General features: G+C 27.7%; 1 protein-coding gene across 3 annotated transcripts in view; it reads right to left on the bottom strand.

Moving 5' to 3' along the window:
* LOC123009466 (glutamate receptor ionotropic, NMDA 2B) overlaps positions 1 to 23,208 on the bottom strand; it is a 127,336-nt gene that overhangs the window by 27,929 nt on the left and 76,199 nt on the right. For all 3 annotated transcript variants that reach the window (XM_044405853.1, XM_044405932.1, XM_044406013.1), the window contains exons 5-8: positions 20,621 to 20,850; positions 20,244 to 20,487; positions 8,434 to 8,646; positions 2,115 to 2,334 (exon numbers count right to left, since the gene is read on the bottom strand). In XM_044405853.1, the coding sequence (XP_044261788.1) occupies positions 2,115 to 2,334; positions 8,434 to 8,646; positions 20,244 to 20,487; positions 20,621 to 20,850 (907 nt within the window). The remainder of the gene's footprint in view (positions 1 to 2,114; positions 2,335 to 8,433; positions 8,647 to 20,243; positions 20,488 to 20,620; positions 20,851 to 23,208) is intronic.

The following is a 23,208-nucleotide window of genomic DNA, read 5'->3' as shown; positions in this document are numbered from 1 at the left end:
TTATTGTCCTTTGAGAGATGAGTGAGGTAAAATTTTTAATTGACCATTTTTCTTTCTGAAATTAGGGTGGAAAAACGTAATTTTTGTTAGGGTCGCATTGTCGTATAAAAATCCATGATTAATTGATAATCAATTTTATTATTACTAAAAACAGCTAAAATATTTTTTTGGAAGGGTGCATTAGTATTAAATTGTGGTTTTTCACAAAGATTAGATTTTTTTTTAGATTTTTTTTCTAAATTACTCTGGGATTACTATTAAAGATTTTTCTACTATGTTTATCATTTTTATAATAGATTTAAAATCAATCTAGGACTGTCAGAAGGTCTTTTGTCGTGAGGAATGATTTGAATCCCGTTCTCAAATCAGATATGCATGTTTGACACTCAAAAATTGAAATGGAATTCTAAATTAGGTATCTGTACGTTTCCAATCGACAATAAAATTGTTTCACTGATGTATCCTTTTCAGCCGTCAAACTAGCAAAGCTTTGACGAATTATTCAACAGATTAGGTATTCCAGGGCCCATCATAATTGACACACCACGTGTTTTGTTAATTTACGACAAGCAATTACGCTAATTTATGAGGGGATTACGATAGTTCAAATTGATTAAACTGAGAAAATTTTGCTAAAAGTGAACACAAATTTTTATCACACTCGTTAATTTAAAAAAAAAATTAAGACTATTTGTTAAAAAACCCAGTTAACGTCTAAAAGTAAGGTAAAGGTGTAATATATTTTTTTTACAATAATTTAGTGTCGAAAAACGGATTTTTCAGCTCAAAAATTTGCTTAAACTCTCGAAAAAGCAAAAGTGATTCTGTAATTTTTCGGCTTGTTATTAACGAAATTTTGAAAAATAATCGCGTTTTTAGCTGAAAAAAGTGTTACAATCCTCGAAGAATTCAAAAATAATATAGTTTTTGAATTAATTTGTTGAATTTTTAGTTTATTTTAGAGAAAACTCCCGAAAAACCTGAGATGTCAGTACAAAATGTGTCTTATTTTGCTTAAAAACGAGTTAAATCGATTGAAACAAACAAAATTAAGTCAAAATAAATTCGTTTTGTAATTTCTTGGCGTGTTTGGATAAGATTTTGCAAAATAAATGAGTCTTTGGTTCAAAACCGAAAAAATTTCAGCAAAACAAGCTAAAAATAATATCAATTTAGTTTTAATTTTGTAATTTTTTAGCCTGTTTAAGAGAAGTTTTTCGATTTTTTTGTTTTTATCTCAAAAACGTGATTAACACTCAAACAAAAAAAGAAAAATAACAACTATTTTGACCCATTTTGTTAAATTTTTGGCTTGTTTTTAACAAAATATTGTAAAATAATTGTACTTCTAGCTGAAAAAGCATTCGAAAAAGACAAAAGAGTCATTTTTGACCTTGTTTAGTGAAATATCGTAAAAACAAATAGTAGAAATATTTTTAATCAGTTTGGTGGTTTTTAATTTTTTTTAGACTATTTGTCGAAAAAACCCAGTTAAAGTAAAATATAATTATTTTATAACAATTTAGTGTCGAAAAAACGGATTTTTCAGCTCAAAAATTTGCTTAAACTCTCGAAAAAGGCTAAAGTGACATCATTTTCGGCCTAATTCTGTAATTTTTCGGCTTGTTTTTAAAAAAAAATGCGTTTTTAGCTGTAAAGAGTTAAACCCATCCATGCAAAAATAATACTCCTATAGTTTTCAACTTAATTTGTTGAGTTTTAGTTTGTTTTAGGGAAAACTCGCGAAAACCTGTGATTATAGTACAAGAACGTGTTTAAAAGTATTTTCGACTCAATTTTGCATTTTTGTTTTAATTTTGTTCAAAATAACATCAATATCAACAGTTTTGTGATTTTTAAGCATGTTTGGACAAGATTTTGCAAAATAAATGAACCTCTGGTTCAAAAACTAAGAAAGTCGAGCGAAACAAACTAAAAAATAATATCAATTTCGATTTAATTTTACAATTTTTTAACTTGCTTAAACAAAAATTTTATTGTATTGTGGATGCAGTGAATTACGAGTATTTCCAGGATGATCCAGAAGAAACAGATTTTTACGAAAACAGATTACATTATTTACTTGTTTCCGAATTAATAATTCTTGTGCTTACCTGAGAATTCAAAAAACTCCTCTCTTGTGATCATGAAGGCTGCGAGGTTGGCAGTGTATATGGCGAGGAAGACTACGGCGAACATCGCCCAAACATTTGTCATAAAACGTGCTGTGAATCCCCTGGGAGAATCAACATGAACCGCCGCTTGAAAAAGGACAGCCCAAACCAGCCAGTAAGTGCGGAATAACGAAAAACGATGTGATGCTGATGGTGTTGACTAAAATGGAAAAAGATCACGGTGAAAACACCTTTTGTAGTTTCATCTAAATTTAGATTTTATGACACTGCATCATATTTATAGTTGACACGCAAAATTGTTTTTGAAAGCAATTAATTTTCAATTAATTATTTAGTTATTAAAGTCAGTTGTCTTCCAAACTGAGTATAGCGAACATTAATAACAAAATATTATATTAGCCAATTTAACATGTACCAAAATTATTTATAATGAAAACTTGTAAGAAACACGAGAAGAGATCCCTTACAAAAACTATACAGAGTGTTCCATTTTTATTGTTACAAATTTAAACAGGTGATAGAATATTCAATTTTAAGATAAAAGTATTGAAAAATACTATGTACACTCCCTTTTAATGGATTTGGTATAGTTGATTACCTTTATGTCACAATTTTTAGGATAAAAAGTTCTATAACTATTTTGGCGATTGTTACTTTCAACAATAAAATTCTAAGTTTCGTAGTTTTTTACAAAAAAGAGGTCTCTTGCGATTTTTCGATACAACTTACCCTTTTTGAGTAAAATCTTTTTTATTTATGTTATACTTGTTTTGTTGTGTTTTTACCGAAAAAAAAATGATCAAATTTGGTCGAAAATCATACTATTTTTGCTTTTTTAAACGTTTTAGCACGTTTTTAAAAATAAAAACTCAATTTTTAAATAAGACTTTATCGAGACAAGATAAAAGAATCACAAAATTAAATCGAAAATATCATATTTTTTATTTTCTGAAGCGTTTAAGAAAGTTGTTCACGCAGAAATGCAATTTTTTGTGCTATTATTACTTTTTGAGGCAGTTAAATACATTTTTCAGCTAATAAACTGAGTTTTTTGCTAAAACAGACCAAAACTTAAGAAATTAGATCGAAAATGATAATATTTTTGCCGTTTCAATTATTTTTGAATCTTCATATTATAAAATTTTGATCAAACAGGCTCAAAAATGACCAAATTAGATTGAAAATTATGCAATTTTTGATATTTTTGAGAGTGAAGACAAGTTTTTTAGCTAAACACTTCTTTTTTTGCAAAATTTTGCTAAAATATGCCACAAAATCAATGAACTACAATTCTATTTTGGTCTGTTTCACTGGATTAAGTTTGGTAACCTAAAAACCCCTTTAAAAAAAAAAAAAATATTCACAAGCAAAACACGTCAAAGTTAGTGTGCACTTTTTAACGCGTTTAACATGTTTTTGAGTTAAAAACTGTTTTTTTTTTGAGGTATTGCAAATTTTTGTCAAAAAATTATCAAATTCAGTCAAAAATAATGTTATTCAGTCAAAAATACACTTTTCCTTTGCAATATTTTGCTCAAGCAAGCCGAGAAATCTTCTAATTAGATAGAAAATAGTGCTTTTTGCTTATTTTTGACTAAAAATCTTAATTGTTTTTGATCAAAATATGCCCAAAAATTAGTTAGGCAAAAAACTATATTATTTCTGTCTATTTTCAAGGGAATAAAAACGTTTTCGGGACAAAAGTGATTTGTTTCACAAAATTTTGCTAGAATAGCCAAATTAGGGGTTGAAAATAAAATTATTTTTGCCTTTTTTAAGTAAAATTTCACTCAAATGGGCCAAAAAATTATCAAATCAAGTCGAGAATGGTATATTTTTTGGTATATTTTTTTAAACTGGAGGTTAGGACAAAAATTACTCTAATTATTTTGACGTAAGTTTCTTGTCACTTACAGAAACAAAATTTTATATTCCATAACTTTTACAAAAAGAGGTCTGTTGCGTTTTTTCGATACAACTTACCTTTGTTGAGTAAAAATTTTTTAATATTTGTATTACACTTGTTTTGTTGTGTTGACAAAAATGGAAAAAGATCACGGTGAAAGTACCTTTTGTAGTTTCATCTAAATTTAGATTTTATGACACTGCATCATATTTATAATTGACACGCAAAATTGTTTTTGAAAGCAATTAATTTTCAATTAATTATTTAGTTATTAAAGTCAGTTGTCTTCCAAAGTAAGATAGCGAACATTAATAACAAAATATTATATAACCCAATTTAACCTGTACCAAAATTATTTATAATGAAAACTTGTAAGAAACACGACAAGAAATCCCCTACAAAAACTATACAGAGTGTTCCATTTTTATTGTTACAAATTTAAACAGGTGATAGAATATTCAATTTTAAGATAGAAGTATTGAAAAATACCATGTAAGGAAGCTACACTCTCTTTTAATGGATTTTGTTTAATATTTTAGAAACCATTTTCAATAAAATTACAAAATTTGGTATAGTTGATTATGTTTATGTCAAAATTTTTAATCAGGGGCGTCCTAAACTAAGTTTCGTAGTTTGTTGAGTAATTTTTTTTAATATTTGTGTTATACTTGTTTTGTTGTGTTTTTACCGAAAAAAAGTGGTTAAATTTGGTCGAAAATTATACTATTTTTGCTTTTTTGAACGTTTCAGCATGTTTTTTCAAATTTTGAATAAGACTTCATCCAGACAAGATAAAAAATTACGAAATTAAATCGAAAATGATGTTATTTTGTACTTTCTTATGCATTTAAGAAAGTTCTTCAGCGAGAAATGCATTTTTTTTGGAAAATTTGGTCCAAACCAGTCGAAAAATCGATAAAAATTATACTATTTTTACTTTTTTAAGCAGTTAAATACATTTTTGGGCTAATAAACTGAGTCTTTTCGCTAAAACAGATCTAAACTTACCAAATTAGATTGAAAGTGATAATATTTTTGCCATTTCAATTATTTTTGAACCTTACTCGATTTAGTTTTTTTTTTTTAATTATTCACAAGCAAAAAACGACAAAGTTACTGCAAAAGAGGTCTCTTGCGTTTTTTCGATACAACTTACCTTTGTTGAGTAAATTTTTTTTAATATTTATATTACACTTGTTTTGTAGTGTTTTTACCGAGAAAAAAATGATCAAATTTGGTCGAAAATCATCCTATTTTTGCTTTTTTAAACGTTTTAGCATGTTTTTAAAATAAAAACTCAATTTTTGAATAAGACTATCGAGACAAGATAAAAAAATCACGAAATTAAATCGAAAATATCATATTTTTTATTTTCTGAAGCGTTTAAGAAAGTTATTCACGCAGAAATGCAATTTTTTGTGCTATTATTACTTTTTGAGGCAGTTAAATACATTTTTCAGCTAATAAACTNTTTTTGGGCTAATAAAGTTAGTTTTTTTCGCTAAAACAGACCAAATTAGATCGAAATTGATCATATTTTTGCTGTTTAAATTATTTTTGAACCTTGTTATTATAAAATTTTGCTCAAAAAGGCTTAAAAATGACCAAATTAGATTGAAAATTATGCTATTTATGATCTTTTTGAGAGTAAAGACATGTTTTTCAGCTAAAAACTTCTTTTTTCGCAAAATTTTGCTAAAATATGCCACAAAATCAATGAACTACAGTTCTATTTTGGTCTGCTTCACTGGATTAAGTTTGGTAACCTAAAAACCCCCTTTAAAAAAAATATTCACAAGTAAAAAACATCAAAGTTAGTGCACTTTTTAACACGTTTAACATGTCAAAAATACACTTTTCCTTTGCAATATTTTGCTCAAGCAAGCCGAGAAATCTTCTAATTAGATAGAAAATAGTGCTTTTTGCCTATTTTCGACTAAAAATTTTAATTGTTTTTGATCAAAACATACCCAAACATTAATTAGGCAAAAAACTATATTATTTCTGCCTATTTTTAAGCGAATGAAAACGTTTCCGAGCCAAAACTAATTTTTTTCACAAAATTTTGCTAGATTAGCCAAATTAGGGATCGAAAACGAAATTATTTTTGCCTTTTTTAAGTAAAATTTCACCCAAATGGGCAAAAAAATTACCAAATCAAGTCAAAATTGTATATTTGTTTTAACTGGGGGTTAGGATAAAAATTACTCTAACTATTCCATAATTTTTACAAAAAGAGGTCTTTTGCGTTTTTTCGATACAACTTACCTTTGTTGAGTAAATTTTTTTTAATATTTGTGTTTCACTTGTTTTGTTGTGTTTTTTACCGAAAAAAAATGGTCAAATTTGGTCGAAAATCATACTATTTTTGCTTTTTTGAACGTTTTAGCATGTTTTTAAGATAAAAACTCAAATTTTGAATTGAAGAGTTTATCGAGACTAGATAAAAAAATCACAAAACTAAATCGAAAATGATGTTATTTTGCACTTTCTCAAGCATATAAGAAAGTTCTTCAGCAAGAAATGCAATTTTTTTGAAAAATTTTGGCCAAATCAGTCAAAAAATCGATAAAAATTGTGCTATTTTTGCTTTTTTAAGCAGTTAAATACATTTTTGAGCTTATAAACTGAATTTTTTCCCTAAAACAGACCAAAACTGAACAAATTAGATCGAAAATGAGAATATTTTTGCCGTTTCAATTATTTTTGAATCTTCTTATTATACAATTATAAAATTTTGCTCAAAAAGGCTCAAAAATTACCAAATTATGCTGTTTTTGACATTTTCGAGCGTAAAAGAAATTTTTTCAGCTAAAAACCTACTATTTAAAAAAATACATTATTCACAACCAAAAAACGACAAAGTGCACCTTTTAACGCGTTTGACATGTTTTTGAGTTAAAAGCTGTTTTTTTAAGATTTTGCAAAATTTTGTCAAAAAAATACCAAATTTGGTCAAAAATAACGTTATTTTTGCTTCCTCAGTTAAAAATCACTTTTCCTTTGCAACATTTTGCTCAAGCAAGCCGAGAAATCTCGTAATTAGATAGAAAATGGTGCTTTTTCCCTATTTTTGAGTAAAAATCTTAATTGTCTTTGATCAAGATAGCCAAATTAGGAGTCGAAAACGAAATTATTTTTGCCTTTTTCAAGTGAAATTTCACCCAAATGAGCCAAAAAATTACCGAATTAAATCGAAAATGGTATATTTTTTGGTATATTATTTGAAACTGGGGATTAGGATAAAAATTACTCTAACTATTTTGACTTAAGTTTGTTGCCACTTTCAGAAAAAAAATTCTAAAAGAGGTAAGTATAATTATTTATAATTATTAGAAATACAGCAACTGAAAGCCAACAAAATGGATTTTATGTATCAAAAACTGAATCCACATAATAATAATTAAACAAACTGTTCATTACGCGAACGTGTTTAACGTATTATTAATATGAATGCTTTTATTTTCCTTTTCGAATTTCATAATTGTTGGTACAAATTTAAATTTATAATTAATGTTGTTTGTAATTATAATAACACAACGAACAATAAAGGAATTTTTTAATTAATTAATTTATGGATAAAATTAACGATTCTTCCATTCATCCTGAGACAATAAGTGCTTCCTAATGAAAACACTAATTAAAAATAAACGATATTTTCTCAAAATTTTCTTAAAATTTAATCATTTAAACAGGTGACAGTGCTCATGTTTATAGTTTTTGAAGATGAGAAAATAGGAAAAGTTCTAGAACAAAAATTAAAATGAAGCCCTTATATGTGTTTGGAATTGATTTTTCGTATATTTTTTTGCATTTTTAAAGTTAAGTTTCTTCTACCTTCCAATAAATTAGCAAAACTGCAATAAAATTTGTTCTAAGGTCGTAACATTTATCTGACCAAATGTAATGGCCACATCTGTTACAACATTAATGCGAAGAGAATGATGGTTGATTTGCACGCTCCTAATTGAGAAAATATTATATTTTATTTCAAATTAGGTTGTGAAATGCTTTAAAAAACTGGTAGTCAGAGATGAAAAAAATCTTACTATACTTAAAGACTTCAAGATAAAATTGATGAAAATCTCATATCGTTTTTTAATTTCCAAAAATAGTAAATTTCTGACTAGTTATAATTCCCTAACATAGATAATTTTATGATTAAAAGAAAACAACTATTCCAAGACAGCTCTGCAAAATCATTATTTTTTCAAATAGAAGAGCGTTTTGTGAAATTTTTAATTTTGTTGGCTTACAAAGAAGTGAAATATCGAGTGAAAACTAGACGATAACTGGGTGAAAAACATTGGGTGTGAATTTTAATTAAGAAAACGGGGTAAAGTTATAAAGAGGATAAATATCCGCTCAATTCGATTATTAATTAATACAAACCTGATTAAACGACAGTCTCATATTGAATCCACTCGGAGACAGCCATTCAAAAAGGAAAATTGTGAAAGTGGCAGCTTGAATTGCGACAACACCCACAAGCATCCAAGAGGCCGTGTCAAAAGGTTCCAAAAATGCCGTCGGAGAAATAATTCCAGTTCGTTTCGCCACCACAATTGCAATTCCTGTTTCCATAAAAGGAACACTGAAGTCTACCTGAAAAAATACAATTTTTCGCTCTCTTAAAATATGTTAAAATTTTCAAGTTTTTATTTTATGCCAGTGTTCCGGATAAACCGCACTGTTCTAACAGTGATTTATCTAAAATTTTGACTATGAAAACATTTTCAAAATTACACCGAAAATCTTCGTTATTTTAAATGGAAAATTATGTTTTTTATTGGTTTTTGGATTACTCAAGTGATTTTGAGAGAGTTTTTATCAGACTTTACTGTTTATATTTACCCTTTTTCGAGGTACAAAAAAATTAGTCAAAAATGCAATTATTAAAACACTTTAATCTCAGTCAGTTTATTACTTGTAGTTTTTTTTATTGTTTTGCACATTTCAGGGGAACAATTTGTTAATTGTTAAAGTGTCGAAAATAGGGGTTAGAAATGTGGGCACTTACTATTTTTCAACTAATTTCTCTGTTAAAAAATTAAATTTTAGTCAGTCCCTAAACTAATAAAATAAAGTGAAAATCTGCTTTTAATTTTCTTTTTGATTTTCATCTCAAAATTTTTTAATTATTGTTTTGTTTTACTTTTTTCACTTTGCTTCTTCAAAAAAAAACATCTATTTTTTGGATGAAAAAAATAAGAAAGAGGAAAGAAAGAAAAAACATTGCATAGATTATATTATACAGGATGTTCCGGCTAAACCCTGTATTAAAAGCATTAGGAGTTCTAACTGTGATATTTATTTAAAATTTTGACTATGAAAATATTTTCAAGATGACACCGAAAATGAGTATCAACTTCGTTACTTTAAATGGAAAATTATGTTTTTTTATGGTTTTTGGATTACTCAAGTGATTTTGAGTGAGTTTTTATCAGACTTTAATAACACTTAAACGTTTATATTAACCCTTTTTGGAGGTACAAAAAAATTGGTCCAAAATTCAATTATAAAACACTTTAATCTCAGTCGGTTTATTACTTGTAGTTTTTTAATTGTTTTGCACATTCAGGGGAACAATTTGTTAATTGTTAAAGTGTCGAAAATAGGGGTTAGAAATGTGGGCACTTACTATTTTTTGACTAATGTCTCTGTTAAAAAATTAAATTTTAGTCATCCCTAAACTTATAAAATAAAGTGAAAATCTGCTTTTAATTTTCTTTTTGATTTTCATCTCAAAATTTTTAAATTATTGTTTTGTTGTACTTTTCTCACTTTGCTTCTTCAAAAAAAAACATCTATTTTTTGTGAAACAATGTTGATTTTCACAGAATAACAACATTGATGAAAAAATAAGAAAGAGGAAAGAAAGAAAATAACATTGCGTAGATCACATTATACAGGATGTTCCGGCTAAACCCTGTATTAGAAGTATTAGGAGTTCTAACAGTGGTTTTAAGAGAGTTTTTATTAGACTTCTCTATACCTAAATTTAACCGTTTTCGAAATATTTAGACCTTTTTGATTTTTTTTAATTTGCATTTTCCTCTCTAAAAATCGATAACTCTACCATTTTTAAATATTTTGAAACCGTATTTGGGCATATGAAAAAGAAAGATTAGATCTTTTATTTCGTGTATTTATAATTGGAAAAATAATTAAACAGTCTCCAAAATTTAAGGTTACGTTTGGGAAACTTCAAATACCCGTAACTGAATTTTTTCAAATGGAAGGTCCCAATTTTTTCTTCACTATATGAAAGAGAATTTAATTCTGTATCAATCTGTATCAATACTCCCTATACCTAAACTTAATGATTTCCAAGTTATTTTGACTTTTTTACTATATCCATGGTAGTTTTCGCATAGTTTGCCATGGAAATATTTCTCACTGAAAAAACGCCAAGTTATTTTTCACAATTGTGTTATTCTTTTCGTAAATACAAATTAATTTATTTAATCTAAATTTGAATAACTTTGATATTCTATTTTTTTCTTATTTAACCTATGCTAAAGTAGCTAATGAATTTCTCACAATATCAAAAAAAGTTACTATAACTTGAAAACTATCAAACATAGGTATAGGGAATGTTAATACTGATTGGAGCAGAACTAAATTCTCCTCCATTTAGTAAAGAAAAAATTGAGTTAAGGTTATTTGAAGTTTCCTAAACGTAACCTTACATTTTGGCGGTTTGTTAAGTCTTTTTCCAATTATGAATGCACCAAAGGAAAGAAAGATCTAACCTTTCTCTCTCTTGTATACCCAAATACGGATTCAACATAATCGAAAATGGTAGAATTATCGATTTTTGAATAAGAAGATCCAAATCCAAAAATTGTTAAATAGGTCTAAATATTTCCAAAACGGTTAAACTTAGATATAGGGAAGGCTAATGAAAACTCTCTCAAAATCACTTGAGTAATCCAAAAACGCAAAAAAAACACAACTTTCTATTTAAAATAACGAAGTTGATATCCATTTTCGGTGTAACAGGAAGTGCCGCCAACTTGAAAATATTTTAATTGAGCAGAATCTAACCGATCTAACAAAACTTTAGATAAATATCATTGTTAGAACTTCTAAAACTTCTAATGTGGTGTTTTGCCGGAACAGCCTGTATAGTCCCTCTTGTAACAGTTGGTGGAAATGTGGGTTTATGCAAACATATTTCGGTGCCAGAACTTGGCTAATCGCATGCAACCTTTTGACAAGAGGCGGGTTTAACAAATCATCAAAGCTGGGAGTAATTTATGATGAAATTATAGAACCAGTTTCTGCAATGTTTGAAATCAGGATATTTCCTGAAAAGTAGGAAAAATGGAATGAATAAAATGAAAAATAACAAAAAGAATAAAAAAGTAGAAAACCGAACATAAAAATAAGAGAGAAAAGGTAACAGAAAATAAACAGATTCTGCAAAGTTTGAAATCAGTATATATCCTGAAAAGTAGGAAAAATGGAATAAATAGAATGAAAAATAACATAAAGAATAAAAAAGTGGAAAACGAAAAAGTAGAAAACCGAACATAAAAATAAGAGAGAAAATGTAACAGAGAAAAAAAACAGATTCTGCAAAGTTTGAAATCAAGATATTTCCTGAAAAGTAGGAAAAATGGAATGAATAGAATAAAAAATAGCAAAAAGAATAAAAAAGTGGAAAACTAAAAAGTAGAAAACCGAAAATAAAAATAAGAGATAGAAAATGTAACAGAGAAAAAAACAGATTCTGCAAAGTTTGAAAACAGGATATTTCCTGAAAAGTAGGAAAAATGGAATGAATAGAATAAAAAATAGCAAAAAGAATAAAAAAGTGGAAAACTAAAAAGTAAAAAACCGAAAATAAAAATAAGAGGTGGAAAATGTAACAGAGAAAAAAAAACAGATTCTGCAAAGTTTGAAATCAAGATATTTCCTGAAAAGTAGGAAAAATGGAATGAATAGAATAAAAAATAGCAAAAAGAATAAAAAAGTGGAAAACTAAAAAGTAGAAAACCGAAAATAAAAATAAGAGATAGAAAATGTAACAGAGAAAAAAACAGATTCTGCAAAGTTTGAAAACAGGATATTTCCTGAAAAGTAGGAAAAATTGAATGAATAGAATAAAAAATAGCAAAAAGAATAAAAAAGTGGAAAACTAAAAAGTAGAAAACCGAAAATAAAAATAAGAGATAGAAAATGTAACAGAGAAAAAAAAACAGATTCTGCATAGTTTGAAATCAGGATATTTCCTAAAAAGCAGGAAAAACGGAATGAATTGAATGAAAAATAACAAAAAGAATAAAAAAGTGGAAAATTAAAAAGTAGAAAACCGACCATAAAAATAAGAGATAGAAAATAAAACAGAGAAAAAAACCAGATTCTGCAAAGTTTGAAATCAGGATATTTCCTGAAAAGTTGGAAAAATGGAACGAATAGAATGAAAAATAACAAAAAGAATAAAAAAGTGGAAAACCTAACATAAAAATAAGAGATAGAAAATGTAACAGAAAAAAAAATTAAGAGTGTTTTTGTAAAAAAATTAGTCAATGTGAAGTAAAACAAAAAGTAATCCTACAATTTTCAAACTTTGCACTAACGACAGCCTGTAGATCTTCATAATGAGGAACTGTGAAAAATTTACTTAAATTTATTACTCCTGTGAAGAATTTTATTGCCTACTACTTTCCAAATCTCCTTTGGGTCATATATTTCGAGGCAATTCTGTAACTTTGAAAATGTTTTAAAATTGATGATACTCATTAGGTTTATTTAAGTTGCAATCTGACAAAATGGATTAAGGCCTGGATGTAGTAAAATTGAGAAAGAAAATTACAAGTGATAATTTTTGGTATTTTATAGAGAAACTTACTTTTGTTAATTTATTATTATTACACTGTAGGCGTCTTTTATTTTGATCTTTATTTTTGTATATGTGGAGAATCCTATTGTACCGCAAACAATAACATTTACCAAAAACTGAGTGAAGAGCATCTAGGGTCGGTGGTTTTATTTTACGACATTATTTGACCCGACGCTCCACAAATGAAGCTTTACAGTCGAACAAATTAGATTACGGTGTTCTACCTTCCTCACGGAATCTATCAGAGTCCTTTTTACCTCTTCTACACATAATAACACGTGCTGGGAGAAGAAACGGTGAAATAATCGAGGTATTGAATACCTTTTTGGATTAATAGTTATTTATTATATCGGGTGGGGCATCCGTTACGCCCAAAAAGAAAATCCCCACTTCTAATTAAATAAAATTGTTGAATTTTTTCACACTTATCTGGGCATTAGTAAGGCACATTCTCTAATTTTTTGGTAATTTTTCATTCACAAACAAAGCCAAAAAAAAATAAAAAGTATTTTGTAGTCAATTTGGTCGATATTTATAAATGTCAAAGTAAAATTCAACAATGAAATCTAATGTCAAAGATCGTTAGCAACTAACAACCGCAGATATAAAACAATAGATGTATCATCTAGACGATAAAATTTCATTTTAACATGAAGAAAAGAGTAGATAAAATATAATTTTAACATAGAGGATTGAATAAAATAATTACAACTTGTGAGTTTTTTTTTCTTTAAAATCGTCATTTTGAATTCGACAGTCAGGCTTTATGCATGATTTCACAAAAAGTTTGTAAACGGATTATTGAGCGAAACCCATTTAGTAGTTGAACGATTTTATGTACAACTAGGCAAAATACATTTATCTCCGCCAAAGACACGATTGTAATGGCAGTACAATTAAACGTTCAAAAAGTAGAGCTTTTGTTGGATGAATATTCGAAATAGTAATTTTATGCTGAAAAAAAAAATTAAAATGAATTGAAAATATGTAAATCTTTTTTCTTTTTAATAAAAATACTAGTTTATTATACAAGTGAAGTAATTCTCTTGTAAATTTGTGATTAAACAAAAAGCAACCAAAACAATGAAAATTCGATAACAATTCGATAAAATGAAATGTGTAAAGTGTAATTATTGGATTTTTTCAAGTGCCATTGGTGTTTTTAACAAATTGCGTGTTGAAATACTTAGACTTTTTTGATTTTTTTTCAATTTGCATTTTCCTCTCCAAAAATTGATAACTCTACCATTTTTAATTATTTTGAAATCGTATTTGGGCATATGAAAAAGAAAGGTTAGATCTTTTCTCTTGTGTATTTATAATTGGAAAAATAATTAACAAACCTCCAAAATTTAAGGTTACGTTTGGGAAACTTTAAATACCCGTAACTGAATTTTTTCAAATGGAAGGCCCCAATTTTTTCTTTAAAATATTTCTCACTGAAAAAACGCCAAGTTTTTTTCACAATTGTGTTATTCTTTTCTTAAATACAAATTAAATTTATTTAATCTAAATTTGAATAACTTTGATATTTTATTTTTTCTTATTTCTATGACAAACTATGCTAAAGTAGCTAATGAATTTCTCACAAAATCAAAAAAAGTTACTATAACTTGAAAACTATCAAACATAGGTATAGGGAATGTTACTACAGATCGAATCAGAATTAAATTCTCTTCTATTTAATTAAAAAAAATTGGGGTGTTACATTTAGAAAAATTGAGTTAAGGGTATTTGAAGTTTCCAAAACGTAACCTTACATTTTGGCGGTTTGTTAACTATTTTTTCAATTATGAATACACCAAAGAAAAGATCTAACCTTTCTCTCTCGTATACCCAAATACGGTTTCAAAACAATAAAAAATGGTAGAGTTATCGATTTTTGAATAGGAAGATTTAAATCCAAAAAAATGTAAAAAGGTATAAATATTTCGAAAACGGTTAAACTTAGGTATAGGGAAGTCTAATAAAAACTCTCAGGAAGTGTAACAGGAAGTGCCGCCATCTTGAAAATATTTTCATTGAGCAAAACCTAACCGATTATGGCTATTAACAAAATTTTAGGTAAATATCATTGTTAGAACTTTCAAAACTTCTAATGTGAGGTCTAGCCGGAACATTCTGTATGTGAAAAAAAAAATGTTTTTCACCAATAAGAAAAAAAAATCACCAATTGATAATAATATCATATAATATAACTAATAGTGGTAGTAAAATAAAATATTTTATATTTTTTTTGCGATAAATTTTGAACTCTAAACCTGATTGAGTATTCATATAGATAAATTTCTTTTTTCATAAATCATCTAATTTTAGCACGCTGAAATGAATCTCACCCTGACAAATTCATAAATCATTTAACCCAATTCGATTTTAAAATAACTTATCAGCTCGAGTTGCTTCGAGTTATATCTGTCGTTAACTCAGAGTTAAATAAAATCAAATCTGAATGCCTAAACAATAGAAACCAAATTAATACGTCATGTACAACCTTTCCAGCGTCTCCTCTGAAAGTTTATGCATATTTCAGGATTTTTTTTTTGTAATAGTAATGAAAAGTTGTTTGTTTTGCGACAAAGTAGTTTATAATCCAAAGTGTGATTTTTCATTCATGTTCAGAATCTCTAAGTCGAGAGTTAAATCCTGAAGTCGTGCTTTGAAATAAGGGCTAAAATTTTTGTTTTTCAGTTTGCAAACAACATTTTCTGTTACTTGCTGAAATTTTTTTGTTTTTAAAATTAGAAAAGTTAAATATTTCATTCTCATGCTGAGGGTAACCATAAAAATCGCACACTTTCATATCAGCGTAGACCGTCATGAATATTTAAAATTTTTACTTAAAATTCATGGTAATGGACCACAGCTTGCATACATATTCCTCACATGGGCTCTTCATCTACTTCATTCTTGAAATTTATTAAGTTTCCGTATTTTAATTTAAAAAAGGAGACAGTAAAATTTAATGTTAGATTTTTAAGTGATTTAGAATTAAATCCCTGTTTTTTTAATGAAATAATAAAAACGCCAAACATTCTTACAAATGCAATTTAACATTAAATAACTAAATTGGGTTATTTTTCCTCATCAAAGCTCAAATGATTTAACTGTTTTAATTACAACACATAAGCCGCACTGATATGGTTCAACACGTTATTTATTAAGTAAACAGTGGATGTAAAATATTTCGTGTAAAATAAAACAGAGGTAATTTTTAAGACAAATTAATATTATTCACTCTTTACCTAACTTCATCTTTTATGCATGTTACCCTTGTCTACTAAATGCCAGTCTCAAGATTGTCTGATTTATTGGTTATTAGGGTAACATTTTCCCAAATTCGGACGGCTTTAGGGTGTAGATTGTCTATTATTATGTAAAAGTTTATTTTATTTGTATAAGCGCATTCTAGAAATTTTTAATAAAAATGTTTATTTATTGTTTGGGTTGAAATTTTTAACATGAAAATGTCATTAATGCAATTATTTTCACAACTTTAAAAAAAAACAACAGTGCAAGAAAAAATTAATAAAGTTTTGCTTGACTTAATGAAATTATTTTAGTCTGTTTCCACAACTTAAAAAAAAAACAACATTGCAATAAAAATTTAATAAAGTTTTGCTTGACTTAGCATAACATAATAAATAATAACAAATAATCAGAACAGGCGTAAAAACACAACATTTTAGTGTTATTGGAATTAAAAAAAATTAATTTCAGTTTTCAAGCAGAAAAGCAAACGTAATGTACTTTATTAGAAACAGGTTGGCTCTTATCACCTCTGAAAAAAAAGTTTATAAAGATTTACACTTCAGAATTGTGTCAAGTCACTCGAATTAAATATAAAATTAAATCTAATGTTAATTGTGTCATAAAAAATTTTTTCAGTGCAAAAAAATGAATGACATTTCAGTGTACAGTATGAAAAATATGGAAAAACTGATTTTCAATTAAAAATTGTTAGTTAAAAAGTATTAAAAATACAAACTTGTAATTTTCGTATTTTGTAGAAAAAATACTGTGGTTTTTAAAAATGTGGGAAAGTTTTTTCTTTGTCTGTTTTAGTTTTTTAAGTTTTAGTAATAATTCATTTTGGGGAGTTTTTGACTACAAGTCGTCGTTTATTAACACCAACAAAGGGACAAAATCTTGTGCATTTACAAGATTAAACTGAATTTTGTTCAAGTGCCTCTTTGTGGTGGATTTCTGGTGCCAAGTGGAATTGTAAAATCATTTACGAGTAATGGGAATTAAACCCAACATCTTAGAACGTGATAATGAACTGTGATAGTGCATTATGACGTTTAATAGTTGCAGAGAAACAAAGCAAATTGCACTGAATGCTCCACTCGCTTTCATTCAGAAATAGGTTCAAACATATTTTATGTATTGTTACCAGAAAAACTTAATTATTTTTAATGGCTTGTGAAAATTTGAACTTTTGTCGAGAAGTGTTTTATAATAATTGTAAAAAAATTTCCTTTTCATAAATTTTCATAGAAATTTACTACTTCAAAAGTTGTTGTTTTCATACCCTCTTAGATGGGTATTTATTTAAAAAAAATCAGTTTCAAAGCTTTATTTTTATTTAAACTAAAAAAAAAATCAAGCAGTAATTACATAAAAATAAAAACATGAAAAGCTTTTCTTTAGGTGTTACTATAAAGGATATGGTAATAATTAAGAAGATATAATAGTATTAATAACAATATAATTTATATTCTTTTAAAAGATTGAAGAATTTGTTTTTTTTTAATATGTTAGTTTTAAGTAGTATTAATTTTCTAGAAAAAATAATATAAAACTTGTCTGAATTACAATACATATAAATTTTGTTACAGTAGAACCTCGATAATCCGAGTTTAAAATAATCTTAGCTACCATTTATTTCATTGTTTTTTGATCAATTTGCAAACAAATTTTTACATAAAAGTGCGGACTTGTCAAAATAATGCATGCATTTATCTTGTCTTTGTGTTTTGCAGTTTTTTTGCTTACTTCAATTACATAACTTTTGCTCTGACCTTATTTATTTTTACTTTAACTTCAACAATTTGAAAAAATAAATGATTATTTATCTGCAAATTATCTAAAGATTCATAAATTACTAACTAATTACAAAAAAAAACAAAATGATATGGTTAAAATTGTTCTAAATTTTGCACTGATTTTACATAAAAAACCAATCTGTCAAATTATGTACTTTTGAAATTTTTGAAATTGAAATTTTGTACATTTTGGTGATAGTTTAGCACTATAACTATAAACAAATGATCTTTTGTTTGAAAATTTGGATTCTTTTTTCAACCATTTTGAATTTTTGTTTTGCACTAATTGTGTAGAAAGAATCAGTCTGTCGAATTATGGATTTTTGAATTTTTTTTTTGAAAGATTTGGAAACCCCCTAAAAATGACTCGAATCGGTGTTTTTGAATAAAAAAATTGAGCAAAAAACAAATTTTAGTACACAATACTTAGTGTAAATCTTCCAAAAATGTCAAATTTTGACAGTTTGGACATTTGACAGTAAAGAAAATTAATTAACGTTTATTCTTCAAATTATTATTTTTTATATTGGCGATAAAATCAAAGAAGCCGATTTTTAAAGCAAAAATATTAATTATTTTTATTTTTCTTGTCGAAAAATCTAAGACGTGTTCTGATTGGTTGATTTTAAAAGACGTAATTGATTGGCTAAGCATCGAGCAATCACACTCAACTTTAACGCATTAAATAATTTTTTATTTTTTATTGGTCTAATAATCGAAAGTGCATGATTCATATTGGCTCTGGGGTTGGCTCCACCCATTGTGCAAAATTAGATCCAATTAAAGTAAGATAACTCACTAAACGCTGATTTGTTATAAAAATTCGATTCAAAAATCAATAATTATTCACGATTTTTTAAATGGGTGGAGTTACTTATCGTTGCTAGGCTTTTGTCGGATTTTGGCCAATAAGAAATAAAAACCGGTTTGTTCTCACCTTAGTTGTAATTACGTGAATGTGAAATGATTATGATTGGTCCTTGTAAATGACCAATAAATTAACAAATGTGTCCAACCAATCAAATTCAAGATTTTGCAAAAACCTCACCGATTGGTCATAAAAAAAACTGTTTTAATTCAATTCGCATTGCTTTGAGAAAGACGCAAAAATAATGAATTTACATTAATTTTTCAAATCAGCCATGAAAAAATAATGTTAGATAAGTGGATTCCAAAAAAATTACAGATTAAAGATTTTATATGACTTTAAAAAATTGGTTTGATTTTCTTGAGAATGTGAGCCACATTGTGGCGAAATATCAACAATTGTCGGAAGTGTCACATTGAATGATTGAAATCCAACGCACTCTTAGTGTTGTTTTTCTTTAAAACGTTAATTTAGGCACTTTTGACTTTTTTCTCTATGAAACTCTACTACTTCGTAGAATTATGATTGAATTTTTATTTCTTACCTTCACTCTATCTCCACCTTTTGCCCTTTTCTACTTTTAGTGCTTCCAAATTTTCCAACAATTTCCAGGAAAAAACAATTGCTATCGCGTGACAAAGATGGTTAAATTGACGTTTTACACGGGTGTGAGAGCGTTCAAGCTATTACGTTTTAGTAAAGTATAATAATAACAAGACATTTTCAAAAAAGTTATAATAGAAATTAAAATTTAGATGACTTTCTTAGTGTTTTCTCCAGAACGGTGTGAAATATTTCTGTACTTTCTGTAATTGGATTTTGCTTTCGTGAAACAAATTTAGACTTAACCTGTTTATGCACTTACCGATTTAATTTTATCTCGAAGTTGGCATTAACAAAACTCACTTAATAATTCTTGACAGCCCGAAAGAATTTTTGTTTTGCAAAAATTTCATTGAAACTAAAAGCAATTCCTTGTGATTTCCGGCACAATTATCTGTGATCTTTTCAAAACTAAACTCATTTTGTTCTTCGAAAACTGTCTAACTTTTATTTGACTACTTTACGCCAATGATGGAATTACTTTTTGTTTTATGTCTTTGAATTGAAGTTTTACCAATTCAAACATACAGGGTGTCCCAGAACTCCGTATTTCTTCGATTACTTTGACTGTAAAGAAGGTAACGAAATGCGGTTTCTTTTAGACGATAGAGATTTATTTTTTCTATGGTCCAAAAATATTTTCGTCATTATAGGTAATTCCTATATAGGGTGGCGCAACAAAGTTATGTTTTTTCTTATGGAACACCCGGTATATTATGCGCCTATTTGAAAGAGTTTTTAATTCTAAGAGTATCCATATTAGGTTTTATGGGTCTATCATGGACCGTTTATTATTTATGGGCAATTTTATGACTAGAAAAAGCATAAGACTCACTACTGCTTCTCTCTCAGCATTAATCATCAGCGACGTCAAAACCATATCCGTTTTTCGATTAACAAGATCAGCAATGAGACCGTTCCACTTTCCATTTTCGTTCGTTCCCCATCTCCCATCTTCAACACGGACGAGTTCGTAGGTGAAACCCAACTCTTCTGAGAATTTTTGCAAAAGGTCGATGCAAAATCCCGAACAGCATTGATAGAAACTACCATTGCGGTGGGCCAGTGTCGTGTCGACCCTTAAACGAAACAAAAACATAAAAATTAATCGTGTGGTTTGCAAGTGAGCACTTGCACGAATGAGCAAGAATATAAATGCTACACGTTTAAAGTTTCACTTTGAAAAAACTGAAAATTCTTCTTGCTACTTACTCGGTGATGTCTGCGTCGCTGGCCACTCTGCACAACACCCCTCTATCCATTGAACACTTTCCTGTAACTGGATCAGGAGGTGCTAGGCTTATATAGGGTGGTTCTTCCAAAAAAGTGATTTTTAGATGAAACTTTTCAGGAACTCCTTGTGGTGGTGTGTGACTGTTTCCAGGCCACACGATGTCTTTAATATCGAGTCCTTCTTTCTGCCAGGATTTCCACACTCCAATCTGGAATGAGAGTTAATTGTCTAATAAAACTTTTAGTATTTATTCTACAGAGTGGTTATAAATGATTTTCATCTAGCCAGCTATGGAATTTTTTTGCATGTAATTTTATTTGTGCCGCTCTAATTTTTTGAAAGCTCTAGTTCTGTCATTAGTGTCACTTATTAATTAATAATAAATTGTCGTTAATTAAACTTTTATTGTTTCAACTAATTTCCAATAATAATTGATAATAATGTTTACTTTGGAAGAAAACAAGTTTATAATGGAAGTCTATTTTCGAAGTGGATGATTTTTTAATTTTGACTTAAAACAAGTAGGTACCCCTATTTTCGTAAAGCGGCGTTTTTTATTTTACATGGGAAATTTACAGCCGGTTAGATGAAAATCATTTATAATCACTCTGTATTTACATCATGTCCAATCGAGAAATTGATGTAAATGGAAACGTCATGCAAATGTAATGGGATGGCTCTCGTTCTCCCAAAACAAAATGTACTTAGTGTGACACAAATTTTGAAAGAGGTTACTATTAAAAATGCATGGAAACAGAAAAGAGGAAATAATTAAGTGTGATTTCGACCAGGAAAAGAGCTTCAAACATGAAAATTTATTTTCTCAAGAAAATTTGTTTGAAATTCGACAGAGTCGAATAAAAGTCAAATGTAAATATAATATTTTATTTATATGCCATTTGCATCTTTGTATTATTTATTTTATTGATCGTAAAAAATAATAAAATATGAAACAAACCTCGTCGATTTGCTTTTGACAGAATGATTATTATTTTATCCACAAAGCTCACAAAAGTGACTACTTTTCAGACTAGTGATAGTCATGGAGTAAAAATTCTGTTTTTATGCCCAAGCGTTTTAACTTTTACCATGACATTTACTCACCAATGTCATCTCTCTATTCGTGTATTTAAAATTTTGCACTACCAACTGCACTAGTCATGCTCTAGTTAATTTTATAATCACTTCTTGACTATTTTGTTCATTTATTTGCTAATAGTATTGCTATTTTTTGTAGGTAAGAATTTTAAAACATACAACGTACAAAAAGCGTAGAAAAGATTGTCCTCTTAATAAATCGCCCGGACCCAATAATAAATAATAACAATAATAAATCTTTTTAGTTACCGATTTTTCAATTGAGTAAATAACAAATTATTCACAACTTATTTATACCGCAACTAAAAATTAAATTAAAAAATAATTTTAATTAATGTTGAATTAGTTATTTATTTACTAATAAGATAACAAGTAAATGAGTTTTAAATGACATAATTAAATAAACAATATTATTATTAGTAATACCTAAAAACCATCTATTATTAAGAATGACGAAATCTAACCAGAGAAAATTTAACATAATTTTTTAAATCATTTTTATTCAATCTAAACACACTTTTACACAAACACATCTATTTTCTAAATATTTGCCAATTTAATTTTACTATAGTAAACAGAAAAAAAAGAGTAGATTATTTATTATGTATTAGGAATTTTTTTCTTACTATAACAGTGTTTGTTTTATTAGTATTAAAAATTGATTTGGAAATATTATTGTATTAGAGTCAGAAGTATTTTTTGGTAATAATTTGTTTATTAATTACTAAAACGTGATAGCTCCAACGCTCTCAACCCGTGTAAAAAATAATAAACTATCTCTCTCGCGAAAAATGGCAATTGTCTTTGGAGAGGGGGGCCACGGGGGCCACTATAGCAAAAAATATGAAACTTAAGACAATAAACGATGATTAAAAATGAAAATTCGATCCAATCTTTATTGCAACGAACGGGTGACTTTCATTAATTCATATTATTTGGGCTACAAATCCATAAAAATGTAAATTAAAAAAAAATGCACCAAAACTGCGTTGAATTTCAATCATTCACACTTTTTCATACTCTTTAAAAAAATCAAACGAAAACGATGGAAAAACGAAAGTATACTGGTCGACTTAAAATAGTTATAGGTAGTGATTTGTGAAGTGTTGTTTAAGACCTTAAGAGCCCAATATAAAAGAAATTTGACCAAGGAATGTGTAATTTAAATTATTTTTTTAATTTGAGGTTATGACATGAATTTATTATATCAATGGACCCACTGAACTAACAAAAGATAGATTTCCAGTTTATTAGCAGAAAAATTGTGAAATCAGATAATATGAGGTTTAAAAGGGGGCGAAATAAATTTAAATAATGAATAAATATAAATTTTTACAGAATCCGATAGTGTGAGTTTTTATTAATTGTTAGAAGAAGGTTTAGAAGACGGCGAGCGGCAAAGCCGCAATCCCCCTTTATAAATTTTGATAAAATCTGGTAATGTCAGGTTTAGAAGGGGGCGAGCGGC

The sequence above is a fragment of the Tribolium madens genome, unplaced genomic scaffold (genome assembly GCF_015345945.1).
Source record: "Tribolium madens isolate multiple individuals breed KSU strain unplaced genomic scaffold, Tmad_KSU_1.1 Scaffold_11;HRSCAF=98;Tcas5.2_LG3b, whole genome shotgun sequence".
In the NCBI taxonomy this organism is placed as follows: Eukaryota; Metazoa; Arthropoda; class Insecta; order Coleoptera; family Tenebrionidae; genus Tribolium; species Tribolium madens.
This window is presented reverse-complemented; position numbering and strand designations above follow the sequence as displayed.